The sequence below is a fragment of the Amblyomma americanum genome, unplaced genomic scaffold (assembly GCF_052857255.1).
Source record: "Amblyomma americanum isolate KBUSLIRL-KWMA unplaced genomic scaffold, ASM5285725v1 scaffold_26, whole genome shotgun sequence".
Lineage (NCBI taxonomy): Eukaryota > Metazoa > Arthropoda > Arachnida > Ixodida > Ixodidae > Amblyomma > Amblyomma americanum.
In genome coordinates this window covers 789,601-808,611 of record NW_027526498.1, presented here as the reverse complement: position 1 = coordinate 808,611, position 19,011 = coordinate 789,601, and the positions used below count along the sequence as shown (strand labels likewise).

Below are 19,011 nucleotides of genomic sequence, written 5' to 3'. Positions count from 1 at the left end.
CTTCTCATGTTCTTATTGCTACCGATGCCTCGCAGGATCGCGAAAAGGCAGGTGTGGGAATTTTTTCACCTTCACTGGATTGGTCTTTTTCTCTCCGTCTTCCTGACTTCACTCCAATTTTTCTGGCTGAATTATTAGCAGTAATCTTAGCCTTACGAAAATTAGAATCTACCGTTTCCCAGGTCGTGGTTATGACAGACTCTCTGTCTATTTGCTCTTCCTTATCATCACCCACTGACTCTCGGCCATTACGCCTCTTTAAGTTCCTGATTCCGCTGCATCTAAATTCGGTAAGGTTGCTTTGGGTACCAGGTCACATGGGCTTTCACTTAAATGAGGTTGCAGATTCCTTAGCAAGAGCCTCTCTCAGCGGCCCAATTGTTCCTGTCCTACCATCGTGTGCATATACAGCTGCGGTGAGGTTTCGCAGCTACACAATATTTCAGGAATTTGCTGCCTCGGCTCTTACATCATCTCCCGAATATCAGCATCTTCTGCATCCTTGGAGTAGCAAAGACTGGCGCTCACGCAGACTAGAGGTCTCTTTCACGCGCTTGCGTTGCCGGGTTCCCCTTCTAAATTTCTACCTTCACAGATCTGGCCTGGCAGCTTCCCCACTGTGCCCTTTCTGTGCCGAACCTGAGACAATAGATCACTTCCTGCTGTTCTGCCGCCGCTTTTCTCATTCGAGGAAGCGTCTTTTGCAAATTCCATTTCATCAACTGGGCTTGCCTGTGTCTTCCGCGGTTGTTCTTTCCATTGGCGCTTCTTTGCTTGGACGAAGCGACAGGAGTGTGCGCTCTGCTGTGCAAAATTTTCTTCAAGAAACGCAGCGACTCCCATTCTAATTTCTTTTTCCCGATCTCAGTCAGTAAGACATTGCAACATTACAGGCATTGTGTACTATTATGCACATTAAGCAATTGTCCCGTCTTCGATCTCCAAGTTAACTGGACCCCTTTCCTTCCCTCTTCCAATCTATCAGACTACATACTATTTCCACTGCTTTTCCCGTCAAAAATTTCCTGCAACCAGTAATTAACCGCCTGTGTCTTGGCCACTCCCCCGTAGTGGGTATGTGCCAGCAACGTCTGAGGCCTTCCTTCCTTCCTTCTAAAATACAATATTGCCCGGTCATAAGCTTCGGAACGCTTAGCTTGTGGAAATCAGTGGGGATATTAGACGTGTGTGCTTCGAATTTAAATTGTGTCAAAGATTGGCCGCAATATATCCTTTGACTCGTAAATTAGCGACTGGCTTAACCCTTTCAGGAGCCTTCATGATTTCTATTTAAGACATATATTCCTTTTTGCTCTGAATAGCGCACTTATTCTCAGGAAAGACAATTCTTGAGTTCTCCAACGAAAAACAGCAATGGTTAATTTTTTACACGCACATACACAATTTCTCGGAACAGTCTCGGATATGAACAGGAGTTTAGGATTGGTAACGAGGCACTGGAAGCGCTAATGGAATACGTTTACTTAGGGCCGGTAGTGACCGCGGATCCTGGCCACGGGAGTGAAGCAACTAGAAGATTTAGAATGGGGTGAAGCGCCTATGGCAGGTCCTCTCAGATCATGAATGGCAGTTTACCAATATCCCCTCAAGAGAAAAGTGTACAACGTCTGTATCTCACCGGTGCTCCACAACGGAGCATAAACTTGGAGGCTAACGAAAAGCGTTTAGCTAAGTTAAGGACAACACAGCGAGCCAAGAAAAGAAAAATGATAGGTGTAACGTTAAGAGACAGGAAAAGGACGGAGTTGGTCAGGGAACAAACACGTGTCAATGACATCCTAGTCGAAATCAAGAGGAAGAAATGGGCTTGGGCAGGGCATGCATTACGAAGGCAAGATAACCGCTGGTCCTTACGGACTGGATTCTAAGAGAATACAAATGTACCAGGGTGCGGCAGAAAGTTAGGTGGGCGTATGAGATTATGAAGTTTGCGCGGATGTTGTAGCCGTGGCTGGCAACAGGACAGGGCTCATTGCAGAAATATGAGAGATGGCTTTGTCTTGCAGCGGCCACAGTCAGGCTGATGCTCTTTAGGTATCTACTAAACTGATTTTTGCACATTTGGAAGGGTTTGAAAACTTCATCTTTTTTTCTCAAGGCATAATTTTACTCAACATCGTGTTACGCGACCACTGATACTTTGTTGCGAGTTAATATTTGGAAAAATATTTTGCGCGCTCATATCTCAGATCCGCGCCACAAACGCCCAAGAAATGAAAGTTAATGCTTTATGCCTTCCCTTTATCGAGCGCATCGCTCTTGTAAATCATGACCTCACTGCAAAGTTGTAAGCGAACGGTTCAGTCTCCCTCTCTTTCCCAGTGACACGTGCCGTGCGCAAAGGATGCCCGCTCTCTCCGGCGTTGTTCGTACTATCATTGGATCCGCTCTTGCGGCGCGCTGCCTCGATCCAGTGCATCAGTGGGCTGCCGATGCCAGGGAAGAAACGGTCATCATCTCGGCTTAAGCCGATGACATTTCCTCTTCTTCCGCGACACCCGGAACTTCAGAGAGCTTCTGGCCACATTCGATAGTTACGCTGCACTGTCTGGCCCCCAGCCCAAGCGCGTTGTCTTGTCCACCTTTCTTGTGATTGTCTCTTATTTTTGCGCTAACATCTGTACATACAACTGTGCACGAACTAGCCCCGCAACAAGTGTTACAAGAGCCACACCCTTCACTTCGGCTGTATGGCAATCCCCTTCCAATCCCCATTCCTTTCTTGGACGCCGTCCGAGAGTTCGCCGTATTGTTTCATCAGAGGGGTATGTCCCCAATGACATGGAGTCAGGTCGCCACTCTAACTACGAGCACACGCTCAAAGGCTGCGCAGTTCAGTCTTTCCCTCGAGGCTAAGGCGGCCATCATAAAGAGCCGCGCTTTCGCTTTTGTGCATTACGCTGCCCGCGTAGCGACCATGCCACGCCGTACACAATGCAGGCCGCTTGTCTTCCCTCGCGTGCGCTTTCCTCTGGGACGGCGGGACTGCGCTCGTCTCTAGCCGAATGTATGAGTTTCCGCCCTGCCGCGGCGGCCTCGGGTTACCATATGTGTTGACGCGATCGCTCGAATTGTACGTTCAGCAATCATATTAACACTCATTGGCAACGAGACGTAACCGGGGCGTTCGCTACTGCACTACTGGCGGAGCACAGCCTTCAGCAGTTAACAGAGCCGTCGCAGGACTGAAGATTGCAGTAGATACCGACTTAACTGACATACATATGTGAGTCCCGGCGTGCTGTATTAGAGAGCTTATCGCATGCGACTCACTCCGCACAACCAGCGGCGCTCTGCGGTGACCAAGTGGTCTTCGTGGGCAGCAAGCCGCTTGCCGCCTGAAGTGGGCCGATTTGAGTGGCTCAGGTGGTGGAACGTCTTGTCTCGTGGCATGTTGGCCGGTGTAACAGAATTTTCGCGCCATATATTCTTTGATTGCCCTATTCCGCACGTTATTTGGCGCCTGACTTACAGAATGTATTCTGTCTGCGTCGGACCGGATGTCCGGCGCCCGCGTGGCTCTCAAAATTGGCTTTTGCCTGTGCGATGTATATGTTGTGGTGCCGACGCTGCCTGCCTCAAGTACGTAGCTGCCCGGAGCGAGCAATTCTTCCGGCTTTGCAGAACCTGCGGCTTCTCTCTCAGTACTTGTCTGGGCGACATGATGCAGATGGGGAGGAGCAGTTGCTGCGAAGCTGGAGCACCCGTTTCTTATCGTAAGGGAGGGCACACTGGTGATGCCGGCTTCGCCCTGCTAGTTTGCCCCCCGCCTCCCATTTTTTCATTGTTGTGATATTCCTCTTGCGAGAGGCATGTGTATTCCCTCTTTTCTGCTGCTGTTTTAAGCGCACTATAGAGTCGCTCACCAACCCGAAGGTCTTAGCAATGTTTCTGCGGTGGCTGTGTCATGAATTTACTGAGCTTTTTATATTCATTAAAGCGATAGCCTTTAATGGCTCATGCTCGCGTCCGTCCGTCCGTTACGCTCTTTAACTCGATCAGAACGAAATCTTCGTGCTCGATGGGATTCGAATCACCATGCTTCCGTTCCGCAGCCGAGCGTGCTAACGACTACGCTATACTTCCTGCAACGCATATGTAATTCTTGTCTAGGACGCTGGAGAGTGTTTGCGGAAAGGCGTCGAATCAGACGAATGCCTCCCAAACACCCTCTAGTGTCTCCAGCATTTAAGATTCACAATCGATTGTGTACCTAATTAACACCTTAACCACACATCAGTGACACAAGCAGCAACAGCGCGCTAAAGGCTTTCGCCTCACTACACTTTAGGTCAACAAAGTTCCCCCCTGATTTTATTTTTTGTTCATGTATTTTTCAGCACATTTATGCTGCTTGATGTCGTTGGCCCATTATTTTCGGAGCATTGAACTGTCTGTTTCTCTTTTATCCCTTGTCATTAATTGAACTGAATGTTATTTAAATCTTTCCCACGTCACAATAAACTGCGAAGTGCGTTACATGCATTAATGCATTAAAAGAATATTTTGAGTAAAGGTAGTTGACCAAGAATTGCTGCTTTAGCGTTTACTTCATGCTTTCCGCAATGCCTTGGGTGATATCTCTTGCGCGCGTCAAGCTGCAATAAATAATCTATTGCTCGCTAAAGATTTCAAAATATTTAGGTCAAACACGCATTCTTAAACTAAGGAGACCGTCAACTGTCAACACCACTCCACTCACATGCGCTGGAACACTGTGATTATGAAATAAGCAAGGTGATTTTTCCTTACTAGAATTGGGGACAGGAGTCGGTTAAGATTTATTCTAACCATAAGTCAGAGCTTAGCCCAGGCTTAACCAAGAGTCACAAAATGGTGCCAGTCAGGAAACAAGCTGAAAAATCAGATGTCTCATGCCAGTTTCTTAGGATTACCTGCCAGAGACGCTGGTTATAGTTGAGCAAAACGGAAACCTGGGTGATTTGGATGTTCTTCACGAATATATAGCAAGGCGCGAATGTCACCCAGACGCAAAAATAGATAAGAAAGGAAGGCGTGCGGTTCCAACAACTGAAAAAAAGTTGAAAATTGCTTTTTGTGCAAAGGAAACGGCGCAGTAATTGTCTCACATCTCGGTGGACACCCGAACCGCGCCGAAAGAGAAGGCAGGAAGGTGTGAGTGAAAGAAGAAAGAGGGAAAGAGGTGCCGTAGTGGAGGACTCCGGAATAATTTCGACAACCTGGGGATCTTTAACGTGCACTGACATCGCACAGCACACGAGCGCCTTTGCGTTTCGGCTCCATTGAAGCGCGGGCACCATGGCAGGGTTCGAATCCGGGAACTCTGGATCAGTATCGAAGCGCCTTAACCCCTGAGCCGAGACGGTAGAACTAGCTTATTTATAAATTGAAACGAAAAGCTTATGCGCTCTAAAACATGAGCAGTAGCGACAGAAGTGACGAAACGAGGGCACAAAACCGTGACGTTGTTAGATACGTGACCTGCGCGAGAGAGTTGGCTTATGTTTTTTACACGATCATGATTATACTGTACGACGCAAACTTCAGGAAGGAGCACGAGATAAGACAGGACACGCGCCGTTCTCGCAATGCCTTCATATTTTTTTGGCTTGTGTTGTTATACTATCACGGCTCTTGCTGTCGTCGCACAGTGCCAATTGGTATTTTGCGTTTCTTAATAAGCCAGTTGCGAAAACACCGCACCTGCTGCCTTCCTCTCCTAGCATCCTACAAAAGTGTGTGCTTTAAAATATAATCATGACAGTTTGTAAACTCTATACAAAAATGTGACTCACATCATACATTGTTAGAGAAGTTTTACCAATTTTTATGCTTCAGGTGGAGAGGTAACCTGTAGGCGGCCAAATTTAAAACCAATCTGATCGCCAGAACCTCAAAATGGGGCCTCTGGGAAATTCTGCAGTAGGTTCGCTGATCTGACAGCAGAAGTGGAAATCAATGGCAAACATGATTTCCACTAAGTTCTCGCAGATGATGTTGAGATTCCCTTCTGGGCGAAGACTTCAATAAAAATTTTATACCCTTTTGCCTCAGACAAGGTTTTGTAATATCCATACACAATTACAGTTCAAGCATGAGGTACACTTATGTCTGCATTGTCCACAGTATACGGTACAACCTCCGCACCTAGTAACGACAGCGCATCGACATTTGTCTCTTTGCACCATTATTTGTCACACTAGGTTCGACAGTTTGAAAAGCTAAAACCACCGAGTACAAAATTGTGATCTATAAAATTTTCCATTTGCCAGCTATTTGGTTCGTTAGTCATGATTTTGTATTCTACAGGCGGCTTTAGGGAGGAAAACGGCAAGTGCAGTCATACTATTGATGTTTTACTTGTTCAGAAAAAAAGAGACTTACTTTAATTTCCACAAAAGGCCCCGGCTTTCCAGCGCTCCTGAAGTCGTCCATTTCTGGCGTCGAATATGCAATGCAACTGCCTAACTCTGTCATACCATACACTGCGTCAAGGGACAAAATCAGTACAAAAACACGGAATCATCAAAGGAGCAATGAAGATTTTTGTCATATTGTATCCGTTCCAGATTGTATACAAAAAAATTCGCTTGCGAGCCAACTGCATTGTCTTAATCTTTCAATTTGACAACGCTTAAATACCCTAGCTCACCTGGAGTTTAAATGTAAATTATCTACAACGTTTAAAAGGACTCTGAAGGCAATGAAGAACTCAGGAAAGGCTCGTGATTGCCCACAGGAGAAAATTACTAGCTTGCAAGAAATGACTGCTCGGTAAGCGAGAGGTTCCTGCTTTTAAACTGGTCACTACCCCACGTTTCCCCAATTGCATAAAGTTGCTGAAAGTACTCTTAATACAGGCTTAAGTACTATTTTTTTCTTGAGAACGATTGCACGAAGGCCATCAACAGGCCTAATGTACCCTTGTCCTCTTTGAGAGTGCACATGTGCAAAGATGCTGTAGTCCCCTGAACTGCGAGGGTATGCAAGAATGTATGGGTACTTTCAGCTTTTCGTAAAAACTTTCCAGCTAATTATTAAACGTTCATTTACTTTGATGTGAACTGAGTTGAACTATCTGCTTAACTATCGATACTTAAGAAGCAACTTACCTTAGTTCATTCATTAAGCGGAACTGCCTTTAATAGGGGTTCGCAGGAGTGGGGTATATCGACGTGGCGAAAGTGTGCGTGTCGGTGGTAAATTTCGGCCACGTTGATGTTGCTTCCGACCTTGCTTGAGGAATGATTACTTTTTGAATTCAATCAGCTCAGAATATTGATGCGTTTTATTGCAATGATGCCTTATTGCTGTTATCTGTGTTCCTTTGTTCTCAGGGGCATATGGTCGTAATGCACTGCTGCTCAAGACAGCTTGCTGCAGTTTACTTGCCTCAGAGGAGCGCTTATCTTTGTTTTACCACAGCAATAAATGGCATAACTTAAGCTTCTTGGAGGCATGAGAAACGCGGCCCCGCTGCCAACGTCTACAGGCAAAATGTAGAAGGCGTACGTCTGGCTATCATCACACTCAAGGCTGCTTTAAATTCTGGCCTCGAGTCAACATTATGGAATAACGTCATCTCTCTATCTTCGTCTCTCCGATGCAGGAACGTTGCTAGCTTTCTCCGCATGGCACTACCGTTTCTATAAAGGTGCATGAATCACAAAAATGTGCCAGCGCTGTTCAAAGGCGTCGCTGTGAACAGCGCTATCTCGGTGATCAACAACGCGATGTGCTAACTGTCTGCTCGCCACCAGAGACACTTCTCGCACCATCGCTTCGATACTTCCTCTAAGGCATCCCATGCCAAAAAACGTTGAGCACTTTGCCCCACATTTAACCGCGGAATGTCTCAGAGATCCGCAAGAGCAACGCGCAAAGACAAAAAGGTGAGTGCTTTTTCTTTCTTTCATCACAGCTATTACGAAGCGAACTATTACGAAGCTCCGTCACACATATATGCTCCGTACCCATGTGATCAAGCACTTTATAGACCGTGGGCTTTTTCTGCGACGATAGCTTTCACACCGCGCTTCGTGCGGCAGCGTTCACTGCAGGCAGTTTCCTGGCGGAGGTGCATTTTTTTTCGGGCGGGGCTGCGTGAAACAGAAGGGCACCTTGCGGCCTTGACCGAACGCGTACGCTCTTCCTTCTAGAGTAACAGACTATAGCGTGGCGTTTAATGCCACACGCAAAATTTACAAAAGAAAAAATTCCTTATGGCTGTGCAATAAGATGACAATGACATAAACGTGTTAACGAACCTTGTATGACCCCCTTCAAGCCGAGCTTCAGTGTGATTTTCTTCAGTACAGATGAGCTCACCAAGCTTCCACCTGTCATAAGCTTTGTGACGCTTGTTGTGTCCACATGCTCCAGAAGGGGATGCTCCTCAAATTTGGCGAGAAACGTTGGGTACAGTGTAAGCATGGTCGGCTGTGAGCAGAGAAAAGTGCGACGTTCATTTTTACAAACTGGCGACTGATACGGCTCTTGAATACGCCTTTGTTGAATTTTTTTAAGAGACAATAAATTTATAACGAACAAGACAGAACAAGCAACAGGGTAAAACACCAGTAATGAGGCAGACACGAGCTCTGACTAGCAACTGAAAATTTATGATCTTGTGGTAATAAATTTGTCCGGCGAAGAGGCTGCAATAGTTGAACTGAAAGCTGTGGGCTTCCGTAAAGTTGACGAGGCAGTTTCAACCTTTCGTCCCCGCGTGGAATGGTCCCAGCACAGTGCAGGTAGCGCACGGCGCCATGCACGGGCTTGCAGGGCATGGTTATCAACATGAATCCGTATACACTGTGTGCATGATTAATGGTGAATTCCAATCGAAGACGCAGAGCGGTCTGCACGCTCTGTGACAGAGCGCCTGAATCCGGCGCAGAGAGCGCGACCTGAATTTGCGATTGGAGTACACCTGCTCTGGCCAGAGCATGCAGGCCACAGCATGTAGGGCGCCGCTAGCGCCGCTGAAAAAGAACGTCACGCAAACTTCCGGCCGGATCCGCCGATTTCGGCGGAGCAGTCCCGACTGCTTCACGGAGCAATCTCGGCACGGCAACCGCTCCCTGTCAACGATTGGAAGACGCGATCCGTAACCTTAGATCTGTGTTTGGAATACAGTTGCTCCGAAAAGAGCAGGAAACGTTGCTCCAACTCTGCTATTGGAAGTCACCATAAGGGTTGACCACTCCAACAAAGCGCTGCAAAATACCCTGCCAGTTGTAACACGCTTGCCAGTGTTGGAGTCTGCCTATCGCTGTGAACGAAGTGCGCAAGGAAGAGGCAAATTTTAAGCGACTACCAGTAAGGCACTAATTTTTCGCATTCGCCTGCATCAAGGCAGCAAAATTTTTTATCGCTAAAAATTCCACACAATACAATTATTCGATTACATGTAAAATTACGGCAGATGCATGCAGTTTCAATGGTCTTGAAATCTGCAGATCGCCGCCCTGGCTGTTGTAATGGCTAGCCCTATAGGTGGCGCTGCCGAACTGAACGTCATCGCGAAAGTCACTGCGAATTTGTACACCTCCATATTTGCTCGAGGTTCATTCGGAGTGTAAATATCACTTTCAGAGTGAAGCTACTACCTGTTCTGAAGTAATCCGCTTCATATATATTAAATATAAAATGTTTTTATCCCATTATCACCAAAATTGTCCGAAAAGCGTCGGACATAAAGCGGAACTTATCCGAAAATCTCCGAACTTTTGCTTCAGAGCGGTATCAAGTGGGAAAAGCCTCACCATAATATTACCCCGAGTGGGATTTGTACCTGCGTAGCGCCGATAAAGCATCTCTTCTTACCGATGCCTTACATCACTCGACCGTTGCCGCAGCCTCTCGCGGAGCGTATCCTAGCTGGTAGTGTCTCCTGGTGTCTGTTGAATATCGTCGTCTCCATTACTGTTCTTCAGTTTGCTCTGCGTCTCGAATGTTTCCGAAAACCATTGAAGACCGGGCGAGGAAGAGCAACAGCATCGAGAAACGCCAAAGGCTGCCCAGCACTAATGGAAGAAGCGGCTGAACGTAAATCACTAAAAGCGCCCAAGAAAGTTGAGAGCGCGGCTCAACTAATACCGGTTTTCATCCGGCGAACAGGAGCACTTTTAACTGCGCTCGAAGTGCTCTCTCGCAAGTTGCTGCGTTCCAGTGAGTGAACCGTAACAGGAGCACTGTGATCCAATGGCAGAACAGGAGCAGTCTGGCTATGTCGAGAGCAGTCGAGAGCAGTTCGAGCTGCTTCCGCACGAGAAGTGCAGTGCGGAAGAAATCAGGTAATGGAAACGAGTCATATCCTTTTATTTTGTTTGTGTCTTCTTGGTTCCGGCAGCGATGGAGGCAGCGAAACGCCGTCAAATTGCGCATTTACTTGCTGAAATGGACGACGACTGCAGAGGTAGTTGCTTTAGATCGCATTCGAGCAGCTCATCGAGCAGCTCCAGCAGTGCTGAACACACCGAAGTGCACGCTGAAACGTTTGAAGAGCTGTTCTCACCGCCGCAGAAAAGACCCAAAGTCGAGGCGCACGTCAAGAAAACCAAGCAAACGGCGCCTGCTTACTCGAATCAAGAGGCGAGTAGTTAATATTCGAAAACGTACCGATCACAAATGATTTGTTAAAGCACCTAGTTCGCGAAAGCAGATTCTGTTCGCCTTCGCTTTCTATGGCAGTGAATCGCCGCCAAACAGGAACGGGAAAGAAAACTTTCTCCCCGAATTCGCGCGGTTTTGGCCGGCTCTGGCAGGGATGCTGGGAAGGCACGTCACGTGATATACCTTCGCCATTGTATTGCTCTCAGAGTGCATGGAACGTTTCAATGGGGGAGCAAGAAGTCGCACTCTCGCTGTGCTACTGCTCTGCTCCTCAATGCTCTTGCCTGCGCTCCTGTTCTGCGAGTGGAATTCGCCATAAGATAAGCAGCTCACGGCCAAATTTGCCCCATAGCCATGAAAGCGGTCAGGGAGGCCATGCTCTCTACCTAGCTCGAAGAACACAAGCGGACGAAGGAGGGGGCACATTCAGGAGACAAGCGACCTGACAAATACGGAAGTGAGCTCAACCCTACCCACAAGCCCCTATAGAAAACACTACGCCTTTCGTGCAAAGCTTTGCAGTCTTAAATTAGCTATCGAATACGCAATAGGCTATTGATTTTTGAACTTGAACATGCCTTCGATCCTGAGTTTAATCTCGCATCTTCAATTGTACCTGCTGATCTTTTTGACCGTTACAGATTTTGTAAAAAAGCAAACAAACTAAGAGATACGGCTATGCATTAAGTGCAGGTGGATGGTGCAGCAAGACAGACATTATTAGACAATTAATGAATTAAAATGAAAGAATAGATTTGATATTTTTATTTTGATGGTAAGATAATATTACTAAATTGAAGGCTATTGACCTCAAAAGTGAGAGAAATTTTTTTTTTTATCGCCAGTGTGGTTCGAAATATTGAACATCAGAAATGCGCTTTTGAAAGCTCGCTGAGTTACTCGCTCGCGTTGCACATTTATGGAACGGTTACGCTCGCATTTCTAATGCAGGAAATACAGACACCGTCGGGGTATTTTATGACGCAGAAGCAGTTCGCGCGATTTCTGCTACGATACCACTCGCAGTGACACCATTCCAAAAATATGCAACGCAGGAAAGCCAGCTCAAGGATCTTTTAAATGCGCGATTTTGACGTTTAGTGTGCGGAACCACATTGCCGATTAAAAAAAAATGAAAAGCGGGCCCAACATCGATGTTGACAGTCTTTAATTTCGCAGTGTATTATTAGCCCCTAATATAATTATAATTTATGTTTATCAGTTTTTGTTAACCATTTAATCATGGAACTCCATAACGTAGACAACGACCACATTGCTGTAAAATCCACATGCAACGAACGCGCCGATTTGTCTCCCACAGATTTAAATATAAAAATCTGTAAACGTTAAAAAAAGTACGTGGTATATTTGATTTAAACTACCGTGAGCAACTGCTGTCGTATATCGGGTATGACATCCCAAAGCTCCACATGTCCGATGAGAGACACCGTAGTGCAAGGCTCAGGAATAATTTTGACCACCTGTGGGTCTTTAGCATAGAGTGATAGTGCACTCTACACGACTTTATGTACTTCGCCTCTAATCTCTAACCCATTTAGAACCTGACGGTCTCGCGCGTTACGTTCGTTGTATCGGACGTTCGCAGTAAGTGGACTGCGCGTATTTTAGCCAAAATACTAAGTCTGTCAAAAGTTCCCTGTATTCGTTGAGAACTGTGTCATGTGAGTCTATTTCTCCAAAGTACACCCTACTGCAGTACTTTCCAGCCTCTCGAGGGCTCATGTTCACCTCGCCGATACCCTTGCTACTTCTAATCTGCTGAAATCATTTCGGCGTTATCGAGCTTAAAAAGAACTCTCGGGTGATTAAATAGTTGACTGGATTTTTGTCTACCTTGTGCCTATCGATGGCCTCCAAAATCAAGCCGATGTCCAACGTATGGAGCAAGATCAGTTTGCATCCATGGCCGAGGTTGCCGAAGACCACCCAGAAACCAGCGATGTGCATGACTGGGGCTGTGCAAATGACTATGTCGTCCTTGTCAAACACTGACGGGCCAAGAAGCCTGAAAGCAAACGTTTTACAAGCTCATTTCCACACTTTGTTTGAGTTTGGTAAGTGCTCGTGAACAAAAGGACTGTCAGTACCAGTGTCAAGGCCCTGCACACGAGAATAGTAAACCGTGTGTTTCATGCAAGGGTATTACTCTTTTACTTCGTTCTCAAGAGTTCACCACGCAAACATGGCAATTAGCTAGATATTTCAGGCAAGAAGCAAGTCACGGGAAGCCTGCTTGGCAAGAAAAAAAATAATTGCCATCAATACACACAACAGAAACCAAAACGGTACTGTGCGGCTTAAACGGAGAGCTAGACAGTTATCTCAAGCGCCGAAAGCTGAGAAATTGTCTTAGCTTGTACCTCGAACGCCGGACCACAGCCATAGAGGGAGTAGCTGTGTCAAAACCGGCTCCTGAATTCACTGTCCAATATTAGCGCATATTAATTGTCAGCCGCTTTTCTTGGCGGCAGCCTGCGTGGTGCTGACCTTTCGTCTGCTGGTCTGCATCGCGCCGAGTCGCCAGTACCTGCGCGATTCCTCATTCGTGCAGCTGTACTTGATGGTATTAATGATTCTGCCGCTATATAGACGCGACTTCCATCGCTGGGGTTTGCTATAAAGTGACCGACTCTGAACGGTTACGATTCACTGCGAACAGCGACAGCACAACCGACACATCTATTCAGTATCGGCTGTTTGCGCAGGTTAGCCCACGCTTTGTGAAATTTGCACACTTGTTCACAGCGTTTTCTTTGTAGTACTGGTGCTGCCAGTTGTTATTTCTGCTCGTGTTTGCGCCTAATTTTGTGCCATGTCGACAAATGCAGAACTCGCAAGAAAGATTGAACACTTGGAAACCAAACTAGTATGGTCGATGCTTCGACGAAGTTCGTCTGCTCAGGCATTATACTTAAAAAGGTGAAGGTCAGCGACTTTCAATTTGTTGGGAAGGCAAACTAAGCGGGATGATTGAACATATTTCTCACGTTGTATTGAGTAAATTCTTGTTAAAAATGCCGACCTCCGGGTTGGATGTCAAAGAACAGAAAGGACAGGTTGATGCTTTGATGCCCAGTGCAGGCCATATGAGCTCACTTACTGATAAACTTCGGAGTCAAAATGGTTTGTTGGTTACAGTAAACAAGGCAACTCAAAGCTGATAACCACTCCCTGTCTCATATAGTTGGAGAACTATACAGTGCTTCCAATTGAACGATGTGGAAATCAAAGGTGTGCCCTGCTCCCGACGGGAAGGTTGTGTTGCACTCATACAAGTGATGGAGAAAATGATGGCAGTTTCATTTTGCGTACAGATATCCACAATGTTCATCGCGTACCAACCAAAACAAGGGACAAGAAAAAAAAATCACTGCCTGTTTCAGTTCAAGAGCTAGAAAGGCTGATTTTCTCAACAAATCTCGAAAAGACAAAGTCCACCCCAGCGACATTTCAATATCAAGAACTTCGATAACCTGTTTTTGTGATTGATCCTCTCACAAAAACTACAAAGCTCTGCTTTCCAGGCACTCGATGTCCCGGAACAAAATATGTCGATGTTCCTACGGGCTCACATGTTGAACCTAGAGAGACCACTACGAGCAACGTTCTACGAATTTTCAGTCATTGTGAGTTGTCAAATATACACTAGGCCGCTAATTTCATTAGCCTAATTACCTCTAGAACCGAACGAATATGGCCTCTGCTTTAACAATACGTAATCTAAACCAAATTTTGATTGATTATTGCCCTGTCATCTATTTCAGTGCTAAAAACATCCGAAAACATTTTGATAAAATAATATCTGTCTTGGTCCCTTTACTAGCACCTCGACATTAATGACAGTCACCGAAACATAATTATTTTCTGAAGGCAATGACCCTTCCCGCTTTCCCCAACTGCGCATTGGAGTACTGCCACAGACCAGCTAGTGGCCATGGAGGAGGAGCCAGTTGTGTTTCTGTTAAATATATTTGCATGATTTTGCTTTGAGCGTTACTGAGTGCTAATCTATGAGGATTTGACTACAACACTGATTTATGGCCTTGATAAAAGAACCTTCGTATTTGGCTGCATTTAGCGTTCACTGCAAGCATCAGTAGCTGATTTATGCACAGCCTTGATCGTGTTTTACATACTCTCTCACTTGAAAACAAGAATTGCGTCTTAATGGTCGACATCAATATTATTTTAGTCGGTAAAACATCCCCACACTGTGTCAACTGACCTACCACATTTCATAATTTCGGCTTTGAAAATTTGACTGAAACTCTTACTCGTATTGCACATGACGGTGAATGCTCGCTCATTGATCAAGCTCTCGAACTTGTTAACGGCACCAGCAGCTTGTGTAAGCGTCATTGACATTGGTAATCACTGACCTATACTTATACGCTTTGATTGTATTACAGAAACCCACTCACTCTCAGCTACTACGATTGTTTGCAAAAAAATTCTTAACGCTGTTTTTAACACCGACTGGTCTACAACCAGGTCATTGACCGAAGGTCAGCAAGGTTTTTGCAGATTTTTCTCACTAATTTCAAATTGCATTTAAAATCTAAGTCTAAATTTTAAAAAAAATCTGTAGGTACCTAGAAACTGTTATCAGCTCTACAAAGCCTTCAAAATATCTGTAAGAAAACAAAAAAATAATGACGAACGATTTAGCGTTAAGGTTGAAACTTCGGCGAGTTGAATCGGATGCTGGCCCTCGTCACGCGAGCTTGAGAGATCGCCGCTCCCACTGGAGGCTACCCTGGACTCGTCCCACTCCCAACTGATCCAGAGCAAATAATGCTGTCGCAACAAATAAAGTTGTGACCACCACTATGGTGAAGGTAGCCCGAAAGACGAGGACGAAATGTAGGAGGAAAACTTGACACAAGAGTTCATGTCGTGTCTTGCTTCTTTTTTTCGGCCTCGTCTTTTGCGCTACCTTCACCATGATTTAGCGTGGTTAGGCGAAATATGAATTAGGTGCGCAAGCACTTCGCTCTTCAATTCCGTTTCGGTCCGAGGCTCGTTTTGAAGGTCAGGCAGGATTGACACAATGATCGGCGAAATCGGTGAGCGGGAGCCTTAGTGCTAGCACAAAAAGAACAGCGCTTGAACAAGAGATTGCATGCTAGATACAAAAAGTTCGGTAACGATATTTCTGCTGAATCACACGCGGCTAAAAGATTGTACATTCAAAGGAACGATAGCTGGAGCAGAACACCTGTAGCGCCTGCATTATTAATTTATTTGCAGTGAATTCACTCACGACATAACATGTTGTGCAAATACTACTCTCACGTTACTTCGGTTCAGTTAATCCCCAATAAAGCCGTAATATTTATTACACCCAGTCCGGCCATTGATAATGCCACATCTGTATTCCTTACCAACAATATCTGAGCAGTTACATAGCTCACTAAATTTTGTCTCACTATTTTCTCTTCAAACTCTTCCACAAACAATTACCATGTGTCACAATCATATTACAAAGGCTTACAAATTTTAACATTACCCGTTTAGCTTCTAACAACAATTTACTCTTTCCAAAAGTACGTACTAACTACGATAAGCACATGGCACACTTTTTTTTTGGCGTTAAGAGTACATTAATGTTTTATTTTTAAACAGGAACAAAAGATGACCTAGAGACCGTTAATTAAGGATCCTAATATTTACTCTACCGATTTTTTAAATATTACACAGCACGTTAATTTCCAGTGCACGGATATTTATTCTATCATTACTTTTATTTTATTTTTATGCTACACAATTTTTATTGAAGTTTTAGCTGACCGCTAATTTATGCGTTATGTTTGACAACACACGTATGACCTTTGTGTACTATCGGGGACAATAGTTTGCCGGACGCGAGTTCTAGGAAAAACGTTTATTGTAGCTCCACCTCGCTACGCAGTCGCCTAATATTGCGCGAAAATATTAAAGGTCTAAATGCTCGTTCCTCTGGTAACAATAAAAGGCGACTGGGTAGCAAGCGGAGCTACAATAAATGTTTTTCCAAGAACTCGCGTCCCACAAACTATTTTCACCAATAGTACATGATGCCCTTTCTTTCACTCATTATAGGGTTATAATCTACAGGAGGTTCCTTCACAGTCGCCGACTATAGCACCTGTTTTTTGCATGTCAATCTTGTATTAACTTTCAAAATGACTAAAGAATTTCGGATTTTGATTCTGATTATACTGTTGTGGTACCCGCTGGGCTAATCGGCTAGGCCAGACGATTACAGGATGAAGGTGTGTTAAGTTGAAGGTATAGCGGTATTAGCAGATTACATATTGAGGACGCCCTTATGACAGAGGGGGCTGCTAAAAAGACAATACTGACTGCCCAGCTACTTAACAAATAGCTCAGCTGTAATCTGCCATGAAGAACATAACTGGCGATAGCGGTTAATACATAACGTCCAAATGTGCTGTTTTGTTTAATTTCGGAATATTAAGAGAACTAAGTATTAACAAGGGAAAAGCTCCGTTCACGAAGACCAGTAAAGTAACGTCTGTTTAATGTTGAAATTTCGGCTTGTTGGTTCATACTTCGGAGGAGTAGCGCAACAAGAGAAGGGCCCGGTCAACGAGTTGATATTCGTTCACTGGTCCCTTTTCTTCTGGTGCTACTATTCCGAAGTATATCGTCTGTTCATCGTTATACACTACTCGGAGATAGAAATAACTGCTACTTAGTGCTTTTTCTTGTCATTGCCTCTTTTATGCTGTGTATGGTACTGTAAAGTATTTGGTACTCCGAATCCTTGCCTTTGTATGCTATAAGCTAGGCTTAACCAGTCCCTCAACTGGAACTGCGAGCCCGGCGGAAGCTTTCTTCCAGAGCATTGGTTTTACATGGCAGTACAGCTCGTAAATTTTACCGTAGTGGATGGGGCTCTTGTAAATGTAAATAGAAATTGTTCTTCCTAAAAAATGCTTCTCAATTCAGAGTATCACTAAAAGCTAGCCGCGCTTTGGAAATTAAAGCTGGGATTAACAAATTAAAGCCCGAATTCTCAAAGCCGCAGGCACACGAGAGCAGTATGCGAATTATACATGCCAGTGACATTTCAAGCCATGATTACCAAGTGTACGATAGCGAAAACGCTGTTAAATGAGTCACCGATGTATGTTAAGAACGCAGGTACGAATTAGCGGCTCGATTTTGTTATTCATTTTGAGGCTTCCACAACGATACCAATTCGTAGTGAGATAGAATGCAGGGAGATTGTGCCTGCAAGCTACGATCAGGAATGACTAGCATGCTTCAGAGTAGTATTTCTGATACAAAAGGCAAAGCGAAAAAAAAAGCGTTTTCTTATTCCGCTTTCCCATTATGTGAACTGTAATAAAAAGTTTAGAGGCCGGTGGCTACCTTCTAAGCCATATAACGGGGATCCTGAAGCATCCGCATTGGTAGGGGGAGGACAACAGTTCCTGACAACATAAAGACATTTAAAACTCTGGGGATGCATAACGGGCCACATGGCGTAGCTAGGATGTGGCAGTAGAAGCACTGGCTCTCTAAAAGCCTGGCAGTCCCGCTTTGAACTTGTGCACAAAATTTTGAGAACCGCTATGAACTGGCTAAAACTGGGTTACCGCCTTGTAAAGGTGCTCTGCTGCTCTGCTTACCCATACATTACCACTTGTGCGATGACATTTCGGTGGGTGAGCTGCACGCCTTTAGGTGATCCCGTGGTTCCACTTGAGTATATTATGGCCAACACCGAGTCGGGGCACAAATTACGAGACTCACAGTCGTCAAGAGGAGACTGCTTTAGCTGCGATAGGCTGGTTGCTCCTCCGGAAGCTCCGGTGATACCGATGATAACCTGGACAGGTAGAAAACGTGCACGCCAATTGAATGTTCGGTGCAGTGAAGCACAACAATGCATATGTGCCAGAGCTGTTGCCTCTTAACGTTTCTGTGGTTCATCTGTGTAAAGTAGAGATATAATTCGTGTTTCATCTTTAATGAGTTTTATCATTGTTCTTAAGGAAACCTATTTCGCATGCGTGCTAGGCATGCAACTCTAGCAAATACCATGTGTGCACGTTTTCCGTTCCATCTGTACAGCATGTAACATTGTAATTTACTATTGAAATCTTTTCTACTACAACAAGCACACAAGTATAGTGGCATGAAACTGCACACAGTGCTGAAAAGTCTCTTTTGTTTCCCGCACATCACTAGCGGGTGGCGTATTTCTTAGCTTACATTGTCTAAGCACAGTATCGCGCACTTAAACCGATACACAGTGGCTTCATGCGCATGAAGCCCCGTTCGGAGATTTATGTTGTACGTTACACTTATACAAGCCTGAAGAAAGATCTTCCAGCTTTGATTTCAAATGTGGCATAT

The 19,011-nt window shown here is 45.1% G+C and overlaps 1 protein-coding gene across 1 annotated transcript in view; it reads right to left on the bottom strand.

Moving 5' to 3' along the window:
* LOC144112008 (uncharacterized) overlaps positions 1 to 19,011 on the bottom strand; it is an 80,933-nt gene that overhangs the window by 35,815 nt on the left and 26,107 nt on the right. Inside the window, exons 3-6 of the mRNA XM_077645090.1 lie at positions 18,282 to 18,481; positions 12,475 to 12,646; positions 8,271 to 8,442; positions 6,388 to 6,488 (exon numbers count right to left, since the gene is read on the bottom strand). Coding sequence (XP_077501216.1) covers positions 6,388 to 6,488; positions 8,271 to 8,442; positions 12,475 to 12,646; positions 18,282 to 18,481 — 645 coding nt within the window. The remainder of the gene's footprint in view (positions 1 to 6,387; positions 6,489 to 8,270; positions 8,443 to 12,474; positions 12,647 to 18,281; positions 18,482 to 19,011) is intronic.